Source organism: Dendronephthya gigantea, unplaced genomic scaffold, assembly GCF_004324835.1.
Source record: "Dendronephthya gigantea isolate DGI-Jeju-01 unplaced genomic scaffold, DenGig_1.0 000009F, whole genome shotgun sequence".
Taxonomy (NCBI): Eukaryota; Metazoa; Cnidaria; class Anthozoa; order Malacalcyonacea; family Nephtheidae; genus Dendronephthya; species Dendronephthya gigantea.
The window spans coordinates 1,719,450-1,742,399 of record NW_021163019.1 but is presented as its reverse complement, the minus strand read 5'-3'; the positions used below and the strand labels follow the sequence as shown (position 1 = coordinate 1,742,399).

General features: G+C 40.6%; 3 protein-coding genes across 7 annotated transcripts; 2 read left to right on the top strand and 1 right to left on the bottom strand.

Moving 5' to 3' along the window:
* The first annotated feature begins 13 nt into the window (after positions 1 to 13).
* Positions 14 to 22,412, top strand: LOC114517710 (synaptosomal-associated protein 47-like). Of its 5 annotated transcripts, none has more exons than XM_028537508.1 (4): positions 14 to 414; positions 1,145 to 1,894; positions 2,041 to 2,159; positions 22,298 to 22,412. In XM_028537508.1, exons 1-3 carry the CDS (start codon positions 89 to 91, stop codon positions 2,120 to 2,122), a joined length of 1,158 nt encoding a protein of 385 aa, XP_028393309.1. In that variant the 5' UTR covers positions 14 to 88; the 3' UTR covers positions 2,123 to 2,159; positions 22,298 to 22,412. The 5 variants fall into 5 exon arrangements, with proteins under 5 accessions (XP_028393309.1, XP_028393311.1, XP_028393312.1 ...); XM_028537510.1 differs by lacking the exon at positions 22,298 to 22,412 and adding an exon at positions 15,143 to 15,897; XM_028537511.1 differs by lacking the exon at positions 22,298 to 22,412 and adding an exon at positions 11,279 to 12,281 and having other exon boundaries at positions 2,041 to 2,152.
* On the top strand, positions 7,476 to 10,586 carry LOC114517707 (frizzled-8-like). The gene has a single exon (XM_028537503.1). It carries the CDS (start codon positions 8,079 to 8,081, stop codon positions 9,843 to 9,845), a length of 1,767 nt encoding a protein of 588 aa, XP_028393304.1. The 5' UTR covers positions 7,476 to 8,078; the 3' UTR covers positions 9,846 to 10,586.
* Positions 18,523 to 21,725, bottom strand: LOC114517708 (frizzled-2-like). The gene is given in 2 exon segments (XM_028537504.1): positions 18,523 to 20,409; positions 20,412 to 21,725. Coding segments are annotated over 2 exon segments (1,674 nt in total). The 5' UTR covers positions 21,609 to 21,725; the 3' UTR covers positions 18,523 to 19,932.
* Positions 22,413 to 22,950: the final 538 nt, after the last annotated feature.

Sequence of the window (22,950 nt, the reverse complement as noted above, 5' to 3'; positions counted from 1 at the left end):
GTTTCAATTTTAAAAAATTTTCTATAATTTTTAATATTTTTTTCACTTTTCTCCAAAATAACCCGTCGTTTTCCTTTTTCTCTGCTGAATGGAGTACTATGTGATACAGGAATGGGAAGCGTCGTATTACTGTTGGGAAAGCAGAACTTGGAAGGACGGAAAATTAAGCCTGTCTTCGAAATTTATTTGTTTTTCTGAGACCAACTCTGAACCTAATTCTGGGCCAAATGTGACTGCAGATTTACGGCGTGTGACTGGTTTTCAAAGACGACTTGTTTCGCTCATATATAAAGCTGTTGTTGTAAATGTGAATGAGGAGAAGCCTCTGTGGTTCTCGTCTCTAGCCAACAGAGAGGAAACGTACTATTTTTTAGAGCATTTTTGGAAGCAACGTCTGCTTAGCCTGGGACCAAGGTAAGATGTTTCATGTACACTTGTTACAAAAATATGACAACTAGTCTGGTAGTAGACAGAATAAAATATTATCATAGGTGTACGGGTTAACAAATTTGAGGGGTGTCAGACAGGAGCTAGGATCAGGCCGATCAGCCGATCAGGTATGGCCGTTGAAGCTAGGATCTGCAAAATCACCAAAATGTAGACTCACAGAAGTCAAGTAGTCAACATTCTGAGGTGAAAGTTTTATTTCAGCAAAAGTTAAGTGAGAGTCTTGACCTACCACCAATTCTGCCAAATCTAGGTGGGATGTGGGGTGCATCTCCCTCTCCCCACTACATGCATCATTTGCCTATGAATACTAACTTGTTTGATAATGTGACCACTGGGTGGCGATTCCTGGGGTATGTTATTAAAGAGAACCTATTAATCTGACAACCTCAAGCCACAGGAAATGTGGCAGACAGGATGTTGATGTTTTTTTGGAGATAAGATTAGATACCTTAAGGCTTGGCAGGTAAGATAAGATATTTACATATATAAGACCACCTTATATAGATAACATATAAATAGAGGACATGCACCAATAAAAGTATAGTGCCAGCAAAAGTTGCATGGTGTTTGTATTCTATGTGTAACACACAGCACTTTTCCTGTTTTTGAAATTGTCTCATCACTCCAATTACTCCATCGATATTTCAAGAATCTTTGCGGTTTAATAACTCATTGCAATGAATTAACATTTCAGAGGTGAGAATGAACTACAAGGCAGAGGTCATGATGGGACCTCAGGAGCAGGACATGCTGACCGAAAGCAGATATTTGAAATGTTGTATGATTCAGAAAAGACCTTGATCGATGCATCAAACTCACTGGGAAACCAGGGAGAACAGCTGGATAGATCAGCTCGAACAATGAACAGAATGCACAAAGATTTGAATGTGACAGAAACGCTCATAAATGGCTTGGATAGATGGTTCACAAAATGGGACATGAAACCTGAAGACTTCTTTGAAATTAAAATGAAAAAGGAATATCCAGTTTTGTACAGGAAACATACAAAGGAATGTTACTTTCCTGGTTCGTTAGTTTTCACAGAGGGACAGCTCACTGTTTTGAATATAAAACGTGTTGCAGATGTTTCTATACTATTGAACAATTTGACAAGTATCATTGTGAATACACCTTGGAATATTGTGTTGCTTCGTTCGGCCATCGGGGAAGTCGATGTGATGGTTGATATATCTTCTGCCCAAGTTGTCTACGTGCTTAAGGCACTTCAATCAGAACACGGCCATAAGTTCAACTATGACGAGATTTCCGACACCAAGAAAGTTATCAAAGTTTCAGAGATGCCCAAGGTTGATACGCTTGTATTTGATAATGATCATAAACAACAAGTTGGTGATGAAGATCTCGAAGCAGTTGGTGATATTGTTGGAAACTTGAAATCATTGGCGGTTGGTATCAATCAGGAGATGACACGACAAGTTGAATGGTGAGTGAACTGCCTTTGACTCACTGTCATTATTCCAGATTACAGTACCCCATTCCAATTATCTCCAGATGGTATACCTTCTTCCTTATTCAATATTGACCACAATCCTCTATTCAATATTCCTTTAATTATATCTTTTCTTTCAGTTTGGACCAGCTCTCAGAGTCTGTGGATAAAGCTGAACATAGAATAAGGAAAAACACCAGAAAAGTCGAAAAAAAGCTTTAAAACTGCATCTGAAAACAACTGAGTACAAAGGTAGAAGGTAAAATACTTTTCCTTTTTTCATATTATGATGTTGGCTGGATTTCAGTGAAGCATGCTAAATTGTTTTAGAACTTGCCACCAGGGGTAATCAGACCTCAACTTTGTAATTAAGGTTTAATCACGGTTTAATCATGGTTTAATCATGGTTTAGTCAAGGTTTAATCATGGTTTAATCATGGCTTAGTTATGGTTTAGTCATGGTTTAGTCCTGATTTAATCATGATTTATTCATGGTTTAATCATGGTTTAAAATGGTTTAGGCAGGGTTTAATCATGGTTTAATCATATTGGTTTAATCGTATTGGTTTAATCATATTGCTTCATTCATGGTTTAATTATAGTTTAATCATGGTTTGATCATGTTGAACATGGTTTAACCAAGGTTACACCAAACTAGGGACAATTTTAGAAAAGTAAAAATCACCATTTGTGTAGGAATTTAAGCACAGCGCTAATTAATGCTATGGCATCGCACACAACTTCTTAACATCTCCAGTCAGAAATACTTTCAACAAACACTGGCACTCTCATATCTTGCAATAATCCGAAAGGGCTTCGACGAAAAGGTTTTAAAAGGTTTCCTTGTTGTAACATCAAACACCTTTGACGGGCTTTGTACTAATTTCAGTATTCTTAACAGTTAAACACCAAAATCTTCATCGGCATCTGTATATCAACAGTTAACACCGAAATCTTCATCGGCATCTATATATCATATCAGGTCTTTTCTAAGGCATAGACATGGAGGCCTCAGTCTATTGAATGTTTCTCTGTTAGTCTTTTAGGGCGATGGATTAAAATACCGCTCGTGCAGGGCTCGTACTGTATGTGTGTATTCCTACATTATTGTGTTTGGAAGCGGACGATTTTTTGGATGAAGGAAGTTTAACAAGATATCTTGATTCCAGGTAAAATTTGGAATTCCTCGTGTGTGGCAAGACCTTATCTTCCTGTAACTCCCCAACAATCGAGTTAGAATCATCAATCATATACATACTTCCGCATTCGTTTCAAAAATCGAGGCTGATTCATGATTCATCACAGGAGTGTCCTTTGACAGACACATGACTATCGCGAGATATCTTACACCCTCACACCAATGAAAGCCCAGACTGATTGCGTGCAGTGCACTTAGACGCCTAAAGGAAAACGATACTTGTGTATAAAGAGATACGTTTCAAACTTTCGAAAACCTTTCAAAATTTTCTTCTTTTTTCTTTGTGATCATATGACGAGGGTTGGATACCATTTCTGGTGATGATGCTGCGTATAGCCCGCAAGTGAAGGGCATTTTTTACACAAAAACTCACGAGAAACTCACGTTATTCTCGTAGCTATATTGCTGCACTGTTTAAAACATGCAAATACGTCAAATGTCAAATACGCTTAGAATTCTTCGCATGTCAGGAAAATTCAGAAATTTAAACTTGTCATGCAATTCCTGGCCTGATACACAGGCTGCCATTAAACTAGATGAAGTAAACATATGTGTTTATGCGACCATGGCATAAGTACACTGTACAAAACTTGCTCTGAAATTCGTGTCGCTGTTATCTCATATACTTGTTCAAAATAGATGTAGACTTTCGTCTGCACTTAAAAAGCTCACTTAACTCATCAAGTGTGACATAAGTTTTTTCTCTCTAACACTGATCAATGCGACTTTCTTTATTAATCACCCGAAGTTAAAGCACTGAAAATCAAGCTCTTATTTTGATGGAAATACCGTCTTGAAATTGTTACGACGTGTTTTTAAACAAGGATCCCCCTCTCGATGCGTTTGACAATTGACAGCGAGTGAAAGGGAAGTGGTGGTTTTCAAGTTGTCTATAAGGACCCAACATCTCTACCCCAAAATAACTTGTGGATAGTTGAACCTGTTATGTTGGTTGAAAACATTTCCAACAGTTTAGACAGTTATCACCTCTCAACCCCCTGTGGGTGCATTTTTCTTGACCTATGGTAACGTCTTGTGTTCTAATCTTATACAAGTTTGAAGTTGGACTCGCTCGAAAGATAATGGCCTGATAACTTTTGTCAGCTCTTGTTTTCCCAGTATTCAAATGCGTGCGTTGTTATCGTTTAACTTCAAACTGTTCGTACATAAAAGAGCACCATCAAATTTGAAAAGAAAAAACATCTTCAGCGTGTCTGATTGTATGAGATGGTAAAGGAATATACAATGTTAACAATACCGCCGGAACATGCATAGAAATACTTGTTGATACTGCTGATAGATTTGTTTTAGGCAAATAAGCGCTTCTTGCACGCTGATGTATGCATTTTCATCGCGGTTTAGTCAGCTGTGAAGTCGTTGGAGGGAATGAAAGTGGGTTTTCATAGTGTCATTTATGTTATAATCTTCGGTGCTGGATAGACTCACAGAGTTGTTGTTGTTTTATTCATGTGCTTTAAGACGCTTTTTAATTTGATATTTTCTATAATTAGGTCGGTGTTAAGGTTTTGTGTGTTTTAGCATGCATCGCCTAACCTCTCTATCCGGCAGGCAAAGTAAAACGCAATGAAATCCATTACCACTTTGGGCAAAATCTTCGCTATCATGCTGTGTGATTTCACCCTCAATTCTTTCAAAACTAGCACGTCTCAGCTTTTCTATTTCCGATAGCTGGCGAACCCGTACCCTTTCTCCCTGTGAACATTGTTAGCCCAAATGAACTTGCAATATTTCGGCGTTTCGAGAAGAATTTGAACGGCGAAGCTTAATTATTTCTGCTGGATAATTTAAGACGCTGACAGCTCACAAGAGTAAATAGCGTTTTAATGTGAATAGCTGGCTCTAATGACCGGATACTGTAGTAGTGATCGTTCATAGAATATTTCATATACAATTTTTCGGTAAACAATACCAGTGTATATCTCTAGTGTGTCGAATTACTAGTGTCCATTACTTCCATCTTATCAAAGCTCGCCTGCGTCGCAGATCCTAGGTGGCTTGTTAGAAATGTGAATATTCGGGGTTTTTTTTCAATTTTGCAACAAACTCGCAAGGACTGTCAAGCGGGGTCGAATACGCTGGATACATAGTTCCGTTCCCTTGGAGGCTTATGTTTCTGCGATTAAAAAGCACTTATATTTTACCATGAAAAACAAACTCAAAAGAGCACAGGGGGTGTGGTAAGTCATTCTTACGACGCACAAAGAACTCTTTATTGAAATTGATGTGAATATCGTAAGACGAGACAGAACTGCCCACTCTATGCGGCGAGCAGGTCAAAGTCTAGAAAGATTATTCTATATATATAGAAAATGCGAATTTTCGGTTTCGACAGACAAATTATCGGCAATAGACCATGTGTTTTAATGTATCAGTGCGTTTAGTGAGAGAGAAGCACAAAAGACTATTTTTAAACTGAAGAGTTCTACGTCAGATGTGAATAACCGAATCCAATTACTTTTTTTGCCTCTCTCGATCAAACTTGACAATTCGTCACACGTGTGGTTTGCTCAGCCGTACTTTACTTGTAAATAATACCTTCCTTAATCGGCAGCTGAAATCGAACCGCTAAATAATACCTTGCCTCAAATTTGACGCATGGACCGGTGTTGAATTTGGCTCCTTAATTCGGTTTACCTTGGATACAGGTTGCGTGATACAGGAAGTGTCTGAGCTATGTGTGCGAGCTATGTGTGATTTCAGTGCTTGAATGCACCTAAAAATTAAGTTTTGTACACAATACAATATTGAAGTCCGTACACCCTCACAGATTCGGTTGTACGAGACGGTAGTGCTAAAGTTATCGCATGTTTAGTCAGCTTCAAGGGTGGCTAGGAAAGATTGGCACTGTATATCGTGTTTTCAGGGAAGACTTGTGTTGTCAATTCGAAAACAACTTGATCGTGAACTTCGTTAAGTGTTGGCAACTGCCACGGTTTTTCGTGTCTTTCCCATCCGTATGGAAAGGTCTGAACTCGACTATATGCAACGGGCGTTTTTCTATAAACACCACGCACGTAGACAAATATGAAATATCTTTTTTCACGAATGCATGCTGCTATAATTAGTTTGGAATTTAAGCCAAGAGGATTGTTCACCGTGCTTTTTTGAATAGCACAAATGCTTGCAAGGCATTTATCGGCGAAAGCGAATAGTTTGCTACGTAGCCTACGCATACTGATCTCATGTATCGACAGCATCGTTTCCTAGTGTCATAATTTGTCTTGCGAGAACTCGATGTTCCTTATCGCGACAGATACTGTGAGATACATAAACGAAACCGAGTAACCAAAGGCTGATTTTGTTTTCTTATTAATTATTTTCGCCTTAGCCAAAACACGTTGTTTACATATCTGTCGACGCACGGCTTTCATTTGTCTTGCAACACCCAGAAACGCGCGCAAAATCCTGCCCAGCAAAAGCGCAAATTTGCATCATTTCGTATCAACCATATCCGTCAGAATCGCGAGGTGATAGACGGGTCGTAAACACGTTCAGAGATAACGAAGTATAGGCACTGGTAATCCATAACTTGTAGTTGTGGGTTCGTGTTTTATCATGCATGCCATGTTTACAAAGTTTGTGTTTTGCTATCGGCACAGAAAAGCTAGCTTATCCAAACAACAAACTCGACGCTTTCTGCTGGCTAATGCACAAATGAAAACTAACCCGTCTATGGCTTGTTTTTAGTTCTACCTTGTATAAACAAAACAAAAATCGAGAACGGACATTAAAAAACCATTAGCACCAAATAACCAAACGTTCCAATCCCCTATTATCGCTTTGTCTTCGCTGACAAAACCGCTGTGGTGAAAGCCACGAGATGTCGCTATGCGTCTTAATTAGGTTTCGCTTTTTCAAGCCGGCCTTTACCTAAATTTATAATGTTGACGTGTATTGCTATAAATACGACGTTTGAGAACAAAAAGTCTCGCTAGCATCCCGTCACAGTGATATGAAACATATCACAATATGCTCTTTATAAGACAAAGGCTTACAATATTAGAAATTCTTGACATGCATTGTACATTCTTGAGTATAATTTTAAGACCACGACTGGCAAAAATCTCGTCGTTTTTGGCGTCGCTTTCAATTTTCGCTTATCTTTCTCAAGCAATCATCAAAAGATTCGTATCGATTCCATGTCTTCTCATTTACATGCTAGACATTAGACCTTTTTATCAGTTCTAAAATGCATTTCAGCTTTTGTTACCTAATTGCTAATTTAGGAAAGCGATATTGGCCTGTGCGTGGCAGGCATAATTTGTCGAGGTGATTGAGAACTTGCAAGGCAATTCTAGGCGAGGATCTTGTCAGGATACAGTGTTCAGATGTTGCGTTTTACATTGGTTGGCTGGCAAGAGTTGCTGTGGCTTTTGTGCTTTTTGAAGTCATAACTCTTCGCACTGTAAACCCCTGTGGCTTTGACCTATTCTTTTGGTAAATGTAATTGCCTTGAGAAAACAGCCGTAGTGACAATCATCCTATACACACAAAGATACGAATTTGAATAAAGAGTGGATTTTGGCCTATAGGAGTACGTGGAATGGGGTGGGCCTTGTCATTAGCGGAACAATGATATTGAAAAATATTTGTTTTTCTTTGGGTTCGTGTTAATGGGATTGAATATACAACAGCAGGTGAAGTCGAAGAAAGTTACCCTGTTCAACTTCTTCGGAGAACCTTACGACCTTGCTAACCAGCGACGAATGTACGAAAGTAAGGTTTTGCGTGATACCTCTGTTGTGGTGGGAGTTCACTGTGCCTTTGTGCCTTTATACCAAGGGGCTCTTACACTGCTGTGTGAATTGCACGCTCTAACGCCTTAATGATAGTAAGCCACGCTGTGATTGGTGGATCGCGTCATTTGTCAATATGCCTTAATGGTGTGACAGATTAAAGAGAATTTGAAAGGCAAAGTTTCCAGTGTGTATTGTCAACACAAGGCTGTGCATCGACACGATGACTGGACGCAGAACTATGTTTATGTGTATTCGCCTAATTCTCTTTATCCTAGTGTTGGTTTATCATTTAGCGAACGCAGCCGAGTATAAATGTGAGGAAATCACGATCCCGCTGTGTATGAACTTGGGTTACAACACGACGTATTCGCCGAATCGATTTCTCCACGAAGATCAGAAAGAGGCGGCCTTGGAAGTCCATCAATTTTGGCCTTTGGTTCAAATAAACTGCTCGCCTGTGTTGAAGTTCTTTCTCTGCTCTCTGTACGCGCCGGTTTGCGATGAACTCTACGGCAAGGAGCTGCTTCCATGTCGTAGCGTGTGCCACAAAGCAAAGAGCGGCTGTTTGAAACTCATGAAAACGTACGGCTTCAAATGGCCTGAGAAAATGGAATGCGATAAGTTCCCGCAGAAGAAGGACAATCAACTGTGTATGTCGGATGACGATCAGACGACAACGGCACCGACTCTGATCGGTCCTTCGCCTTCAGCGAAAACGACGAATAGTTGGATTGGCGCTACGACTGACTCGGCGTCGTCGAAAAAATTGCCTTCGCGTCCGCAGAGACGACGACCAAAACCAACTAACACCGGTGTAGGTCGTTCCACGAAATCGCCTGTCAGCACCCCGTCACCTCAAGCGCTTGGCTGTCAGTGCTCTTGTGCTAAGCCATTTATACGTGTGCCTCCTAAACTAGAGCGCCATATCGGGGACGTTCAGGACTGTGCTTTGCCATGCAACGCTTCGTACTTCACATCGAATCAGAGGAGTTTCGCAACAGCATGGGTGACGATATGGTCCACGATGTGTTTCGTTTCGACCTTCCTAACGCTCGCAACCTTCTTCCTCGACACGGCGAGGTTTCGCTATCCGGAGAGACCCGTGATTTTCTTATCAAGTTGTTATTTACTCATGTCTTTTGGCTATATCATGCGTCTGATCGCTGGCAAAGAGAAGGTTTCTTGTGATCAAGACGACCTAATTGCACATGAAACAACGGGCCCGGCGTTATGTACATTGGTATTCTTGCTAACCTACTTCGGGGGCATGGCGTCCGCTCTATGGTGGGTCGTTCTATCATTTACTTGGTTCCTTTCAGCTGGTATGAAATGGTCAAACGAGGCTATCGCAAACGTCTCCCAATACTTCCATATTGTCGCCTGGCTGATTCCCTCGGTTCAAACAATCTCCGTTCTGGCAATGTCAAGCATCGACGGAGATTCTTTGAGCGGAGTTTGTTCGGTCGGAAACCAAAACAAGGACAGTTTGGTCGCATTTATGATTGTACCCTTAGGAATCTACCTCACGATTGGATCAGCGTTCCTGCTCGCCGGCTTCGTTTCCCTGTTTCGCATCAGAAAGAAAATGCAAAACGAGGGGAACAACACGAATAAGCTGGAGAAACTTATGGTTCGAATTGGCGTGTTCTCCGTGTTGTACACCGTGCCCGCAACAGTAACTATCGGGTGTTACCTTTACGAGATGTCGAATCGAAGTAAATGGGAAAAATGGCTAACATGTGCTAATACGCCTTGCGCAGGAGCCGAGAAAGTCGAGCCGGAGTACTCGGTGTTTATAGTCAGGTACTTCATGTCGTTGGTTGTTGGAATTAGTACGGGATTCTGGATTTGTTCAATGAAGACTGTCGACTCGTGGCGCAATTTGATTAAACGACATGTCGGTTCTCGTTTGTTGCGGCCGAAAAACGCTGACGATCATGACGCTGAAAAGACGGCCCTGCGTTTGACGAAGAAAACCGACGTTTGAGACACTGTTTCGCCTTGCTTCGCTTTCTAGAGACGGTTCAATAGTGCTTAGAAACTAGGGAATAAAATAGACAAGCATCTCGTTCACCCTTTCCCGTTCAGGGAGTCGCTAAATGCCGCGGACGAAATCTAGCCGAGCAAAAACGCTTAACTCTTTAACTTCGTGTAAAGTCCTGAGAGACTTTATTGAAGCTATTCTGCACGATTTCCGGTATTGACAGCAGGCGGGAAATCTGTCTGGGGAGGCATATATATACAGTCAACGGCATTGTTTAGCGTCTAAACTCAAGTTCCATGTACGGTGTGCCGCCATTATGACTGCGAATGTATATCTTTTCATCTTCAAAAACAATGTATATATCTGACGACGTTCACGATAAAGATAGTCTTGTATATTCTAAGATCCCTTTGTCACGAAAAGCGGTGTTTGCCCATATCTAGGCAATCCGTGTATAATTTCCTTTTGAGTTTAAATAATTTCCTTTGAGTTTAAATGTAAATATTATCGGATATAGACTTTTTTCATTTTCAGGCAAGAAACCTATAGGACAGATTTTGTGTTAGACAAAAAACTCTCGAGCACTTCATGATAGTGTTGCTTCGAAATTAAAGAATTCGCTGAGTAAAGCGTTATTCAAAATATTTACATAGAGATGCTGTTTAAAAGAATCTTTTGTGATTAGATTTCTTTACTTGTTAATAAAATTTGAGTAAACTTTGCTAATATTTTAATGATTTAATAAGAAAGCTCAACATTTCATCGACGGGGTCTTCTCAAGATTGCAAAATCGCACCAAATTCGAGATAATTTCGTGTGTTTTTTCGAAGTGTCCAATTATCTGCATTTTTGAATATCTAAGGAGGTGTCAGCAGCGAGCATAAGTGATCATGTGTGCAATATTGCAAGATTATGATACCAGACTTTGTATTCCTTCACTTTTGTAAGTTTCTAGCATTTAATGTGGGCCAATATCTCGGTAGGCGGAGTTTCCAAGGGTGTGGGATTGGCTGCAATTAACAAGGGCAGATGGTGGCCGAAATAATTTGGCAGGGATTTGATGCATTGCGAACAATAACAGCTGCCATTTATGAATTTTCAGTGACACATAAATGAACTGGTTTATTACAAAGATGCCCAGAGATTGTAGTTTTGATGATAGCGAGAACTCTTTAAGTTTTTTTGGCAAAACGTCTGCGGAAAGTCGAAAAAACTATTAACTTCCCGGTAAAGACCAATACATCTGATAAAAACTATCCAGTATTGACCCAGCCACGCTGTCAGATAAGATGGATGAGAAAATCCTAATCCAACCTAATCCTAAGCCAACCTAATCCTAATCTAATCCTAATCTAACGGACTTAATTGTAGTGATAAACAACAGCTCTACCACAATTTTGTGCCCAGAATCTGACTATAAAAACCACTCTTGTTAGGTTAACCACTCTACCTCAGATGATCTCGTTCCCAGGCTCTCGCGAGCTGAAGAGTGGTGATTAAAACTGATCACGTGGTCCAGGATTTATAAGAAGATCAATCAGAATTTTATTTCGCGTTGCTTTGTCACTTTTAGGAAGGATCAAAATTTAGGCGTCAAATAAGTTAGCATTTTAATATAGCAGGCACTCTAATTATATATGGGATAAATATTAGCAGATCGTAAGTCGAAAAATAGGGTCGGTCTTGGCGAGAGATTGAAGATCACAGCAATAAACCTTTTGCGTTATAGACTACTTTTTCATCCAGGAAGTATGAAAATTGTTGCCATTTTCGGCCTGAATTGGTAACATTTTCCGTGCGTAGTAAACTGAAAAGTATACAAATTTGCAAACTTTCCAAGACTTATATTCTTATTTTATAGCATTCTGCAAGCAAATTCTGCAGTTTCACTAATCTTAGGGGCTGTTTACATGAGCCCGGTTACCCGAGATTCAACGAAGCGTGAGATGATTTTGAGGTATTGAAATAAGCAGATGACATGATCCTGGCAGTCGTAAAATCACCAGAACAATATCATGTGCTTGTTTGGTGTCATAAAGACTTATTTCAATACCTCAAAGTCGCCTCACGCTTCGTTGAATCTCGGGTAACCGGGCTCATGTAAACAGCCCCTTAGTATGCTCTTTTTAGTTGTGGTGATATTTCTGCAGAAACTCCCTTGCCTGGAACAAAAAAGTAGTCTGTAATGGCTGCAATGTTGCACCCACGTGTTGTGTGAATAGTGATACTTTTGATACAGTTGTCTTGTGTATATTAGCAGAGTTTAGATTTGACTCACTACCGTTGAACACCTGCGCTCGTGATTGGTTGATTTTGAACACCTACGCTCGTGATTGGTTAATCTGACAAGTTTATCGCTATCTGATTGGTTCATCGTGCCCTAAACGTACTCGTTGAATCTGAACGTTGCTATGAATAAAAATGTTTTTGATATTTAAACGTCCTGTCATTCCATGTTTAGCCTGTCTGTTTGTATCGTATGCATGAAGTGTGCCAAGTGTTCGGCTCCAGGCTAGCCATGATCTATCGTGAGCCAAGTGCTGACAATGACTGAGATGGATCATGTGCAAGTGATCACGCGATGCACACAACAGAACAACCCCCACGTCGTCTAACAATATTGAGTTCAATATTTTTAATATTGGTGTTATGTCAATGAATGACCCTTGCGTGGCCAAGGTTACTGTGAGAAACGAAAGCAATAAATGCGGTCCTTTTAGTCACGGCTCTGGTGTTTACGAGTGTCTAAACCTGCTCGCTATTAAAACAATTTACGAAAATGAAAATATTTCGATGCAATCTGACAATGTACTTTGAAACGTCAAAGAACGACGACATATCTACAATGGGCCAATATTCGTAGGGTGGCTCCCCAGCGTGAGTAGTCATTATAGTTTATTGACTGACTCTTGGATATCAATTGAATGCAAGCCATAAAATTGTTTCCAGATTGATCTAAGAAAGATCTCATTCTTACAATATAACGGGGTTTATTCCCAACTTGTCATCCAGTTACCTGTCTTCCCATAAGTCAAAGGCTCTCTGAATCAATCAATTGCAACACAAACAGTCAATTTGTCTTATAGCGAGTTCTAGAAAACGGTCATTCAAATACTACTAGGATATAGACACGATATCCTAATATGCATCCCTGTGTTCCGTCCAATCTTCTACTTCGTCCTTGTCACCGTCGCCATGGAGACACGCCGTTTGACGTCAGAAGTAGCGCGAGATGATGAACTCTTTCCAGTCCTTGTCTCCAACAGGACGCGTGGGTTAGGACACTCATGATCATGCTTTGTATTCCTGGGTTCCTATTCATCCTATACTTCGTCACCGTCGCCATGGAGACACGCCGTTTGACGTCAGAAGTAACGCGAGATGATGAACTCTTTCCAGTCCTTGTCTCCAACAGGACGCGTGGGCTAGGACACTCATAGTCATGCTTTGTTTTCCTGGGTTCCTATTCATCCTATACTTCGTCTTCGTCACCGTAGCCATGGAAACACGCCGTTTGACGCCAGAGGAAGGGGCGCGAGACGATTAACTCTTTTCAGTCCTTGTATCCCACAGGACGCGTGGGCTAGGACACTCATGGTCATGCTTTGTATTCCTGGGTTCCTATTCATCCTATATTTCGCCTTCGTCACCGTAGCCAAGGAGACACGCTGTTTGACGTCATCATGGTCATCACAGACGTGGACAATGAACTCTTCCCAGGTCCTCGTCGCTAAGAGGAAACGCGGTTTCGAAACAAAACTTTAGGCCTGGAAATTAATGATGGGAAGGCAATGATATCGAGGATAATGAATGGTAAATGTGGATCAGTGATGTGGTTGAATAGCTATCGTATTTCGTTCTACAGATCATCTCATTGCTCTCTTTCCATAATGCTTTGAACTTCAGAAATAGTTCAAATATATTAAGAATACGTATATTTTGTCTGTTTCATGGTTTTGTTTATTTTTTCTTCCACGGAAAAGCGACCATGAATGGCTTGAAGACGGCAGTGACCACGATCAACATAGCATTCAACTCTTGTGTTTTTTTTTCGTACGTCGATGAAAAAGCATTCGTTAAATTGTTCGTCCTCTCAACCTGCGACTTCATCATAAACCATGTCCATGTCCACATGTTCTTTCAAGAACCATCTCATTAAAACTTATCGCACTCCATCAGCGCTGAATGATGTCCAAGTCCTGCAATTTTCATCTGGTCCTTGCTGCACTTTTTAGTCAATCCGACCCGTTTTGATTAAAATCTTTATGAGGGTCGGCGTAGGTTGTATGCACTACAATCTGAAATTCATAAAATGTTTGGCGTCTTTTACCACGTATCTTGTTCAAATCTGAGGCAATGATTTAATCAGCAAAGGGGAAAACAGACGATAATCTGTCAACGCGTTCAGAAATAGCTTGAAACAACACAGGCGCTTCTTCACAACGGGCATGCAGCGGCTACCAAGGACCAAAGGTGACCGGAGTTTAATATTTTGTGTACATTTAAGGAGGGAACCATTTAGACGGGCGCGTGCAGTTGCTGGCGAGTTTTCAGATCAGTGGTGCGATTGGTAGCCACCGAGATGTCGAATCACTCTTTCTCATCGAAGACGCCCTGGGGGGAATGGTCTATATCCGTTTCGAAAGTGGATTGAAATTTTAGAAAGTCGAATGGACATTCGTGAAATTTTCCCCCCGATATTTTTGATAAACTAAGGCTTGTTTTCCACTCATCGCAAAATCAACTCGTAAGCTCGCTGCGAGTGTTTGCATCTGATTAAATAAACTATCAAGCATTGTGATTGGACAAAATTACTCGCAGCGGGCTTGCGCGATAGTTTTTGCGATGAGTGGGTGAGAGCCTTTACTTCAGTGTGTCCAAGTACAAAATGCAAGATCAATGCATGACAACGAACAAATGTTGATATAAATCCAACTCTTGTATTCAGAGCATTTTATGAATTGGCTCATTCATTTAGTATAGGCTAAGATGGTGAAAATATCAAAGGATACCTTGCAAGTCAAATGCAAATAATGTTATTCATACGTTTAGTATCCATAACGTTATTTATACGTTTAGTATAGGCTAAGAGGGCGAAAATATCAAAGGATACCTTGGAAATCAAATGCAAATAATGTTAACCACAGATAATGGTGGTTGACCACTGACCAGTATAGTATTCTTATCTTCAGGAGTAAATCTTTTACAAGAAATATGGTGGTATAAATGAACCATACCGCATGTTTGATTACACTGCAATATAGACAGGTTTAATGCTTTCTTTTCTGTCCCATTCATAGACATTTCGTATGCAGAACGTTTGGGATTGAGATAGTTCCATGCACCCTTACAATGGTAACCTGATCTTACAATCAGCAAAATACCAGTACTCGTCTTGCATTCATTTTTGAAGTACGAAAGAAGATTCCATTTTCATTATCTACCTCTTGTCCTTTTATGGCAACTGAAAGACGTATCTTGGATACTCGAACAGTAGATTTTTTCTTTGAAGAAGAAAATTCCTAACATACTTAGCGATATACAGTTCCTCGGATGGAACCCGCGGATTGATCAAACGAAATGACTTATACGTGCTGTAAGTTGTGCCTTCCTTATCTATTCCGTGTCCATTTATGGCTACCAAATGGAGAAAAATCTTGGAAGCACCTGAAGTCTCGAGGATTAATAATGTAAAGACGAAATTCCCAACATACCAGCGAGTATATCGTTCCATTGTTTCACAGATGAACCACGCGAACTGGTCGAGGAAAATGATCTGGGCGCTGTTATGCATTTCTTGAACCCGGTTGTTTGCTTCACGTTTATAGCAAAAGAGTCCATTTCTCTCGGCCAGTGGCACCGTCTCGACCGACTCTCGATTAGGTATTTAGGATAGGATCATACTCATAGCGTACTTATAAGTTTCATTTTGAGAAGATTGAAATTATAGACATTTCCTCAATCGAAAACAAGAGGTTTTGCCCTGGTGGCACTAACCATAGCAGTTTACATTATTTTTATGCAGAATGAAACCACAGAATACCTAACAGAAGTAGAACTCCTGTACTTTTTTCGTAAGTGTGATTCCTCATGATTCGTCACTTAGCATGTGCATTTTTTTGAGGCAGTCACCCCCCCTGCCAATGTTTAAAATCAGCGCATTTTTAGTATTGGCAGGGGGGTGACTACCTCAAAAAAATGCACTTGCTAAGTGACGAATCATGAGGAGTCACACTTACGAAAAAATAGTATAGAGTTCTACTTCTGTTAGGTATTCTGTGATGAAACCCTCCATGCATCTGACCACGAAACTTAATCTCCCAAGAGTGCAGTGTTTAGTAATGCCGCCAAATATGGCATTTTTAGGCCACGAATACTCCTCCATGCGCTGGCAGCCATTCAAGACAAGTCGACCCGTGCCAAAAGTGGGATTAACATTCTACATCGTGATAAGATCAGATAGCGCACGTGATTTAAAAAACTAAATCATTTTAATTCAAGTCAACCATAAACCTATTGGGAAAATTTGACAGTATTGTTCACGAAAGATCATTTGTGGCACATCAGAGGATTAAAATTGAGAAGTCGACCTTTTAAACGGACTGCATATCTTTATTAGGTCTTCTAGACAATAAGATCAAGACCTAAAATAACAGTGGATTGATCCATGATCCAGTAATCGGTATGTCTTGCCTTTTCCTCAGTGTCTATTCCTCGGTCGTTCATTCTCAGTTGCTGATAGAAATGTTTACACAAATGTTATTAACGTTAAATGCCACACCACGTTGTTCATGCACGTCACTTGTAGCATTCATTAATTGATATTGAACTCTTGTGTCAATTGCAATGAGGTTCGCTTATTTTAGAATTGACTCGTTTGTCATTCATTTGAAAAAAAAAACCTTTCAGGAGGGTGAAAACGAGAGAAGGGGGAAAAGAGGTCAGGGAAAAAAGGATGTCCAAAGCTGGTCTTGAGACAGTTAGAAAAAAGAGGTGGTTTTATTTCTGTTTAACTATAAACGATCATGTTCTAAAGCTGAAGTGCTTTGCCCCCTCTAAGGTCAAACAAGACACACCCTGTTCTTCGGCAGGCCGCATTGCCAAAACTGCAATACCAGTAAAGAAGTGAATCACTGAATCAATGAATAGTATTCTTAACAAAGCAGTCGTATTTATCGCATGTTCACAAAGAGGCTTTTTCAAATGAAGACGAGAAATCTCGAATGAGATGAACAGAAATATTTCAAAAAGGAAAACCCTTGGAATTTTAATACCGAAAACACTTTGCCAACCCAGTGACCCGATGAAAGAGATTGTGTCTTAAATGTTTAAAATAAATTGCGGTCATTTTGTGTCTCGTGAATGTGATTAGAATGCGCGGTCTTTGTGTTTTCATGCGGTTCTGCGCCGCTTGAAACAAACACTGATCGTTTTTTTCTCAGCGTGTTCAACATGAAGCAGTGTATGACTTGTTTTCAACGAGGCCATTAAGTAATTAAGAACAGACAAAGCCTAAAGAACAAGAAACTAATTATCTCAACTCCTCTGGCTCTGGCATTGACAAGACCTTTTATAATTGCGGATATCCCCTGTTTGGGGCACCGCATATATACGTCTGGCAAAACTTTTTAACAGACGATCGACGCTCATGAGCTCATGTCAAAATCAGTGCAAGTCAAACAACGATTTGAAGATGCGTTCACTTCTAACTGTGACAGCGTAAGATTTTGGATAGAATTTACTGGCCCTGAACAGTTTTCGAACTGATTCGTGCATCCCCAGTATATATATGGTATTCAGGTTTCCTTCTGTAATAACACTTGATCAATAATCCTGATCCTTCCTGAACCTCTGGAGAGAACAGTTTTAGACCTCATAGAGCTATCCGGTATATAAGTAAAGTTAGTTTTGTTTATGTTTCCTCCTGTGGTAACACTGGATCAATTTTAAGACTTAGTTTCCTTTTCCTCCTGCAATAGCACAGGGTCAATAAAGAGATGATACTTACTGGTATTCCGTGGGAAAAAAATTTTAAAGATGATCGTTACTGGGCCTCTTCAGAACTAATGATGCTATTCTGTATAAAAAAGTATACGTTTATGTTATACCTCTCGTGGTAGCATTGTAACGTAACTTACGAAGAAAGTATTAGCTGTTTACTATCAATAAGAGAGCAGTTTATTTTTTGGCAATGTGTACTTTAAGGGAATTGTACGTATTTACGTGTTCTTACGTTTTATATTATGGCGAAATTAAATTGTAGGAAAATTAACCGAAGTGGGATTTCAACAGGTGTGAAATTTTTCACGCGCCATGCAAACGAAAATAACGTGCGATCAGGGATCATCATCATCCATCGGTTGGCGAAAAAACGCTTTTGGTTTAAAAAAATACGACAGTTTTTGTACATGAAAGTTTGAGCAGAATATTGCTATTGGGAAGCGTTTCCTTCCTCTGGTTTTATTTATTAATGTGCGTGATAGTTCAACGCATACATAAATGTCCGTTCATTAGGAATGTTTCGTCATCTGATCTAATTTTGCGGGGTTTTTTTGAACCAAGTTTCTGCTTGAATGCTTCTCTTTATTTGCGTTTTTGTGTATCAACTCTCAAGGCAAATGCTAACCTTATAAATTAAGACATAGGTCCAACAACCTTTTGTCATACCCCGACGAATATCGTATTACGCATTCCAACCTTTGTGACACCGGAATGTCATTTTAAGATTGGTACACTAGACGTGGCGAAAAACATCTCAAAAAATCTGTCGCCGTGAAAGAACGTCCGAATATCGGTCATTTTCAATTGAAAACTTTGTTTTCTTAATGCGCATGTGTTATTCATGACTCTGCACGTCGCGTGTAAACAAACAAACTCAAGGAAACACAGACGCAATATGGCTAGTGATCGTCAATCAATCGTGCCATGGGCAAGATTGGGCTCTGTCGATAGATCGAAAGCATTTCTCCTGGAGTGGAATTTTGTCTCGCCTCAAATACCACTTTTTATCGTGAATCGCGCGTATCAGCACTTGAGTGATAGCGAAAATATTTTGTCTTTTCTCTTATATGTGGTTCCATCAGCGGTCGGCGACAAATTAGTTCGACAGCTTTCTGATTAAGATATAAACGTGAATATGTAATACGATATTCCATTTCATGCATATAAGCGCTTCTATTGCGCACGCTTTCACGCCACAGTAAACGCTCCGCATTAATATATGAAGGGGGAAATCTAAAGCGAAGATTATGGTAGATTATTTGCGATAGAACGGGTTATCGCAATTAAAAAGGTGCAAGTTTCAATCCTGCTGCGCGCGCGCATAACTGCTGTTCGTGACACTCTAACCATCGCCACAGGGCATCGGGATCTCAAACAAAATAAGTACTAGATGTAACGATCAACATACTTTGATAAATGATATATATTATAAACAATCTACCACGAACTTGTACACTATTATAACTTGTCTACGCGGGTTTGTGTGAATTCGTCTCTGTAAAATCCTAGTGCTAAAACGCTGGTATAAAACCCTGGCGGTTTTAATAGATTAAAATCTCAAGAATTCGCATCAAATTTTAAGCTCTCTTAATGCGTTGTAGGAAAGGCGTAATGCTTGTTCCGGTATGCCTTTTGTTCATAAAAAATCTATTCATTCAGCGCTTTTTCGATTTTCATTTCAATGCTCGCAATATCCGTCGCAACCAATTAGGTCGACGTTCGTTCACGCTTTAATCAAGCAAACCGATCCTTGTATTTACACAAGAAGACAATATGCTCGTCGAATATGCCATTGTTCAAAGCCCCATGCCTTGAGGAGCCAGTTTAAACGCCATCCCGTAGGGTAACACTGCAAGACGCATCTAAACGCACTTCGTCAACAATATACACGGTGATAGACGAGTTTTGCATCGAATTTTGCCTCTTGCGCGGAGGGAACTCAAGCTTTCACGTTGTCGCAGTCATTTTTAACGCGTCCAAGTTGATTCACCCTCTGTTTCTGTAAATTACCACGCAAATTCGTTCACCGTCCTGCCAATATAAATCCGTAGTCTTTCCTATATTCGCCCGTCTGTATTTTTCCGAAAAACTATGAACTCAGCTCGTTTTTGGCCGGCTTAAGACGAGTATAAAGGCGCCGCCACGAGCCGAGCGTTTTTGTAGACCAAACCCAGAAACCCGATGTTACGCCGACTATAAGAAACATAAGATATTTCACTAGAAACACAGCAAAGTCGGGTCTCTGCTGGCCGACTATTTTCGGACACGATTTCCCAGACACAACGATACATTTGCTGCGTTCCCGCAAGAACGCATCACGCCACGATTGTCGCCATTTTTCTCTGTTGCCTTGTTCATACGACAAGCAGCCGATCACCGTGATAGCAGGCACCATGTACAATATCGAAAACACGCCAATACGTATCATGAGCTTTTCGATTTTCTCCCTTTTGTCGCCGTCGTTCTTAAGCACGGAGCGCACGCGAAACAGCGAGATGAATCCGGAGAGTAGGAAAAACGTGCCGATACAAAAGTAAACAATCAGAGGCCCCAACACGAAACCACGAATGGGGCGCTCTCGCTGGACAGACCGACGAAACATACTCCCGTCAGCTCGTCACCGTCGACCTCGGTCAGAACTAATATCGCGATTGTTTTTACGGCTGGTATAACCCAGGCGACGAGATGGAAGAATTGCGAGTTATTTTCGATAGCTTCATGACCCCATTTCATACCCGCTGCTAAGAACCACGTTAGCGTTAATACAACCCACCATATGCTGGCTGCCATGTAAAAGAAATAGATCATCATAAATATCACAGTGCATCCCTCGTTCTTTGTGCCTTGTGTGAGAGTTTTGTTGCTAGCCTCGGACACCGGATCGTTGCATGCAATTTTGTCCTTCGCCACGAATCCGGCAAAAAATGCAATGGACACCATAAAATAACAACCGGAGAGAAAGATTATAGGTCGTTCGGGATAGCGAAATCGCGCCATATCTATGAAGAAAGTGAGCAGAGTAAACACGGTTGACGCAGCGCACACAGTGCTCCAAAATCCAGTCCAAATTCTTGAGATTTTTCGTTCATCGGCGGTGAAGTAAATATTTTCACAAGGAGCACCACAGTTGCTCTTCCCTAAGAATCTGTGAAGATCGTTCGGCGCTTTCTGCTCGATCGGGCATAAAAATTCGGTCATCAAGCGAGCTGTGGTCGGAGGTAATGTGGCGGCGTAATTCACAATTCTTGTCGTGCCGCCTGCTTTTATGATTTGAGTCCTTGTATGTCGCGTTGGTATCGTCTTCGCTCGTTTTGGGGTCGTATTCGACGTATTGCGACCTACACACAATTTTTGTTCGGGGCTGGCTGGGAATTTCTCGCAAGCAAGCTGCGACGGCCAAGCATAGCCGAAGTTTTTCATGATTGTAGAACAACTCCTTTTGGCACTTTCGCAAAGCGAACGACAAGGCGGTATGAGTGTTCCTAACGTATTGCACACTGGCGCATAGTAACTGCATACAAAATATTTCAGGTCCGGTGAACATTTTACCTTGAACAGAGGATTGAAATGGTTCACCATGGTCGCGGCTATCCCCTGTGTTCGGTGATTCTCAAAGTTCGGGAACAATGTTCGATTGTATTTCAGACCTTTGCACGAATCTATTGTGAGCGACATACATCTGTGTTGCGATGTTACAAACGGTAAAACGGCGACGAACAACGTTAGAAGGAACACGAGCGAGGATTCGCCACAGTTGAACGCCATAGCTCAACGGGTCTTGTATATACTGATCGCTAATATAAGTCAGTGTATCTCGCCAATAATCTCTCGCCTGTCATCAAAGGCAGAAGACAGCCAAAGCATTTCATTCGCCCACGCTGATTGTCGCGAACCAATACCGCATAAATAATCATACCTTGTATTTACATCAAGCCGCCGCGTTCTGATTGGACACTACCCGGATACCGCGGGACGCTTATGATTATTACTTGAATATTTCACTCTCAATAAGTCTAATGTGTTTCCTCGACCAGTTGATCACTGGCTTAATTGACAAAGCGACGCTAACCCTGTATGAATACGTCGGCCACATGCGACATCTATATTCGCTTCCTTCGAAACAAAGAAATAACATGTATTTCTTTCACCTGCATGTTTACCGAACGAATACACTTCGTGACAGCTACAAATTTAGTGCGGCCAACGGGCGTTCAGTCGAGATTAACATCGTTTAAAAAGTTTCCCACCTATTCTACGGGCCACGTGGGATCTGAACTTCATCAAGTGTTGCAACTTAAAAGCGTACATCGAGTTGAATTCGAGTGTGAAAAAAAGCACCGCAGCAAAATGTTCTGAATGCATTGCCATTGAACTGTCGAAAAAATCTTTTAAAAAACCGCTTTCAACTCAACGTCTCTTCACCTATCAGTAAACTTTGATTTCTACCATTCTAGGAACAAGCGCTGTCTGGACTGTTTTTCCTGGAAACAAATGGTGCTGATTTGATTGCATGGTTTACCAATAGACTTTTCGGGGCACGCTCCACAGGTCACAAGTATCAAATCTTCAAGGAACTCGAAATCGTACTACATAACACTAACCCAATTATGCAAATATGCAACAACTAACGTACTTCTAATTAAGTGCCTTACCTTTATAAATAGCTATGCATCAAAGAGACGTTGGCTCTCTATCGTCTTAATAAAAGGATTAAACGACCAATTTCCTCTTACTTAAATTCTAGGTGTGTATATATATATTCATGTAAAACTTTTCAGTAACTTTTCAGTTTTTTCCCAACGCTATTTCACCACTGTTATACTATTACCAGCAAATTGTCGTGAGCTTGAAAAATGTTTTAACTTTTGAGAGCAAGGACATTCTTTGGCAGAAACAAGATTACAGCAGGTGAAAAATGGCGCGGAAAGAAGTATGAAGCATCTATTCGTTGCCCTGTTAACATTAAATAAAACAGCTTGGTATACCTCAGAGAATATCTTACTACGAAGGTAGCACAAAACGTAACTGTATTACATTTACGGTACATTTTGCCTAATTTGTGAAACTGTTCCTTTCAAAAACAGATCGAGTTAAAGCTAGGTATATC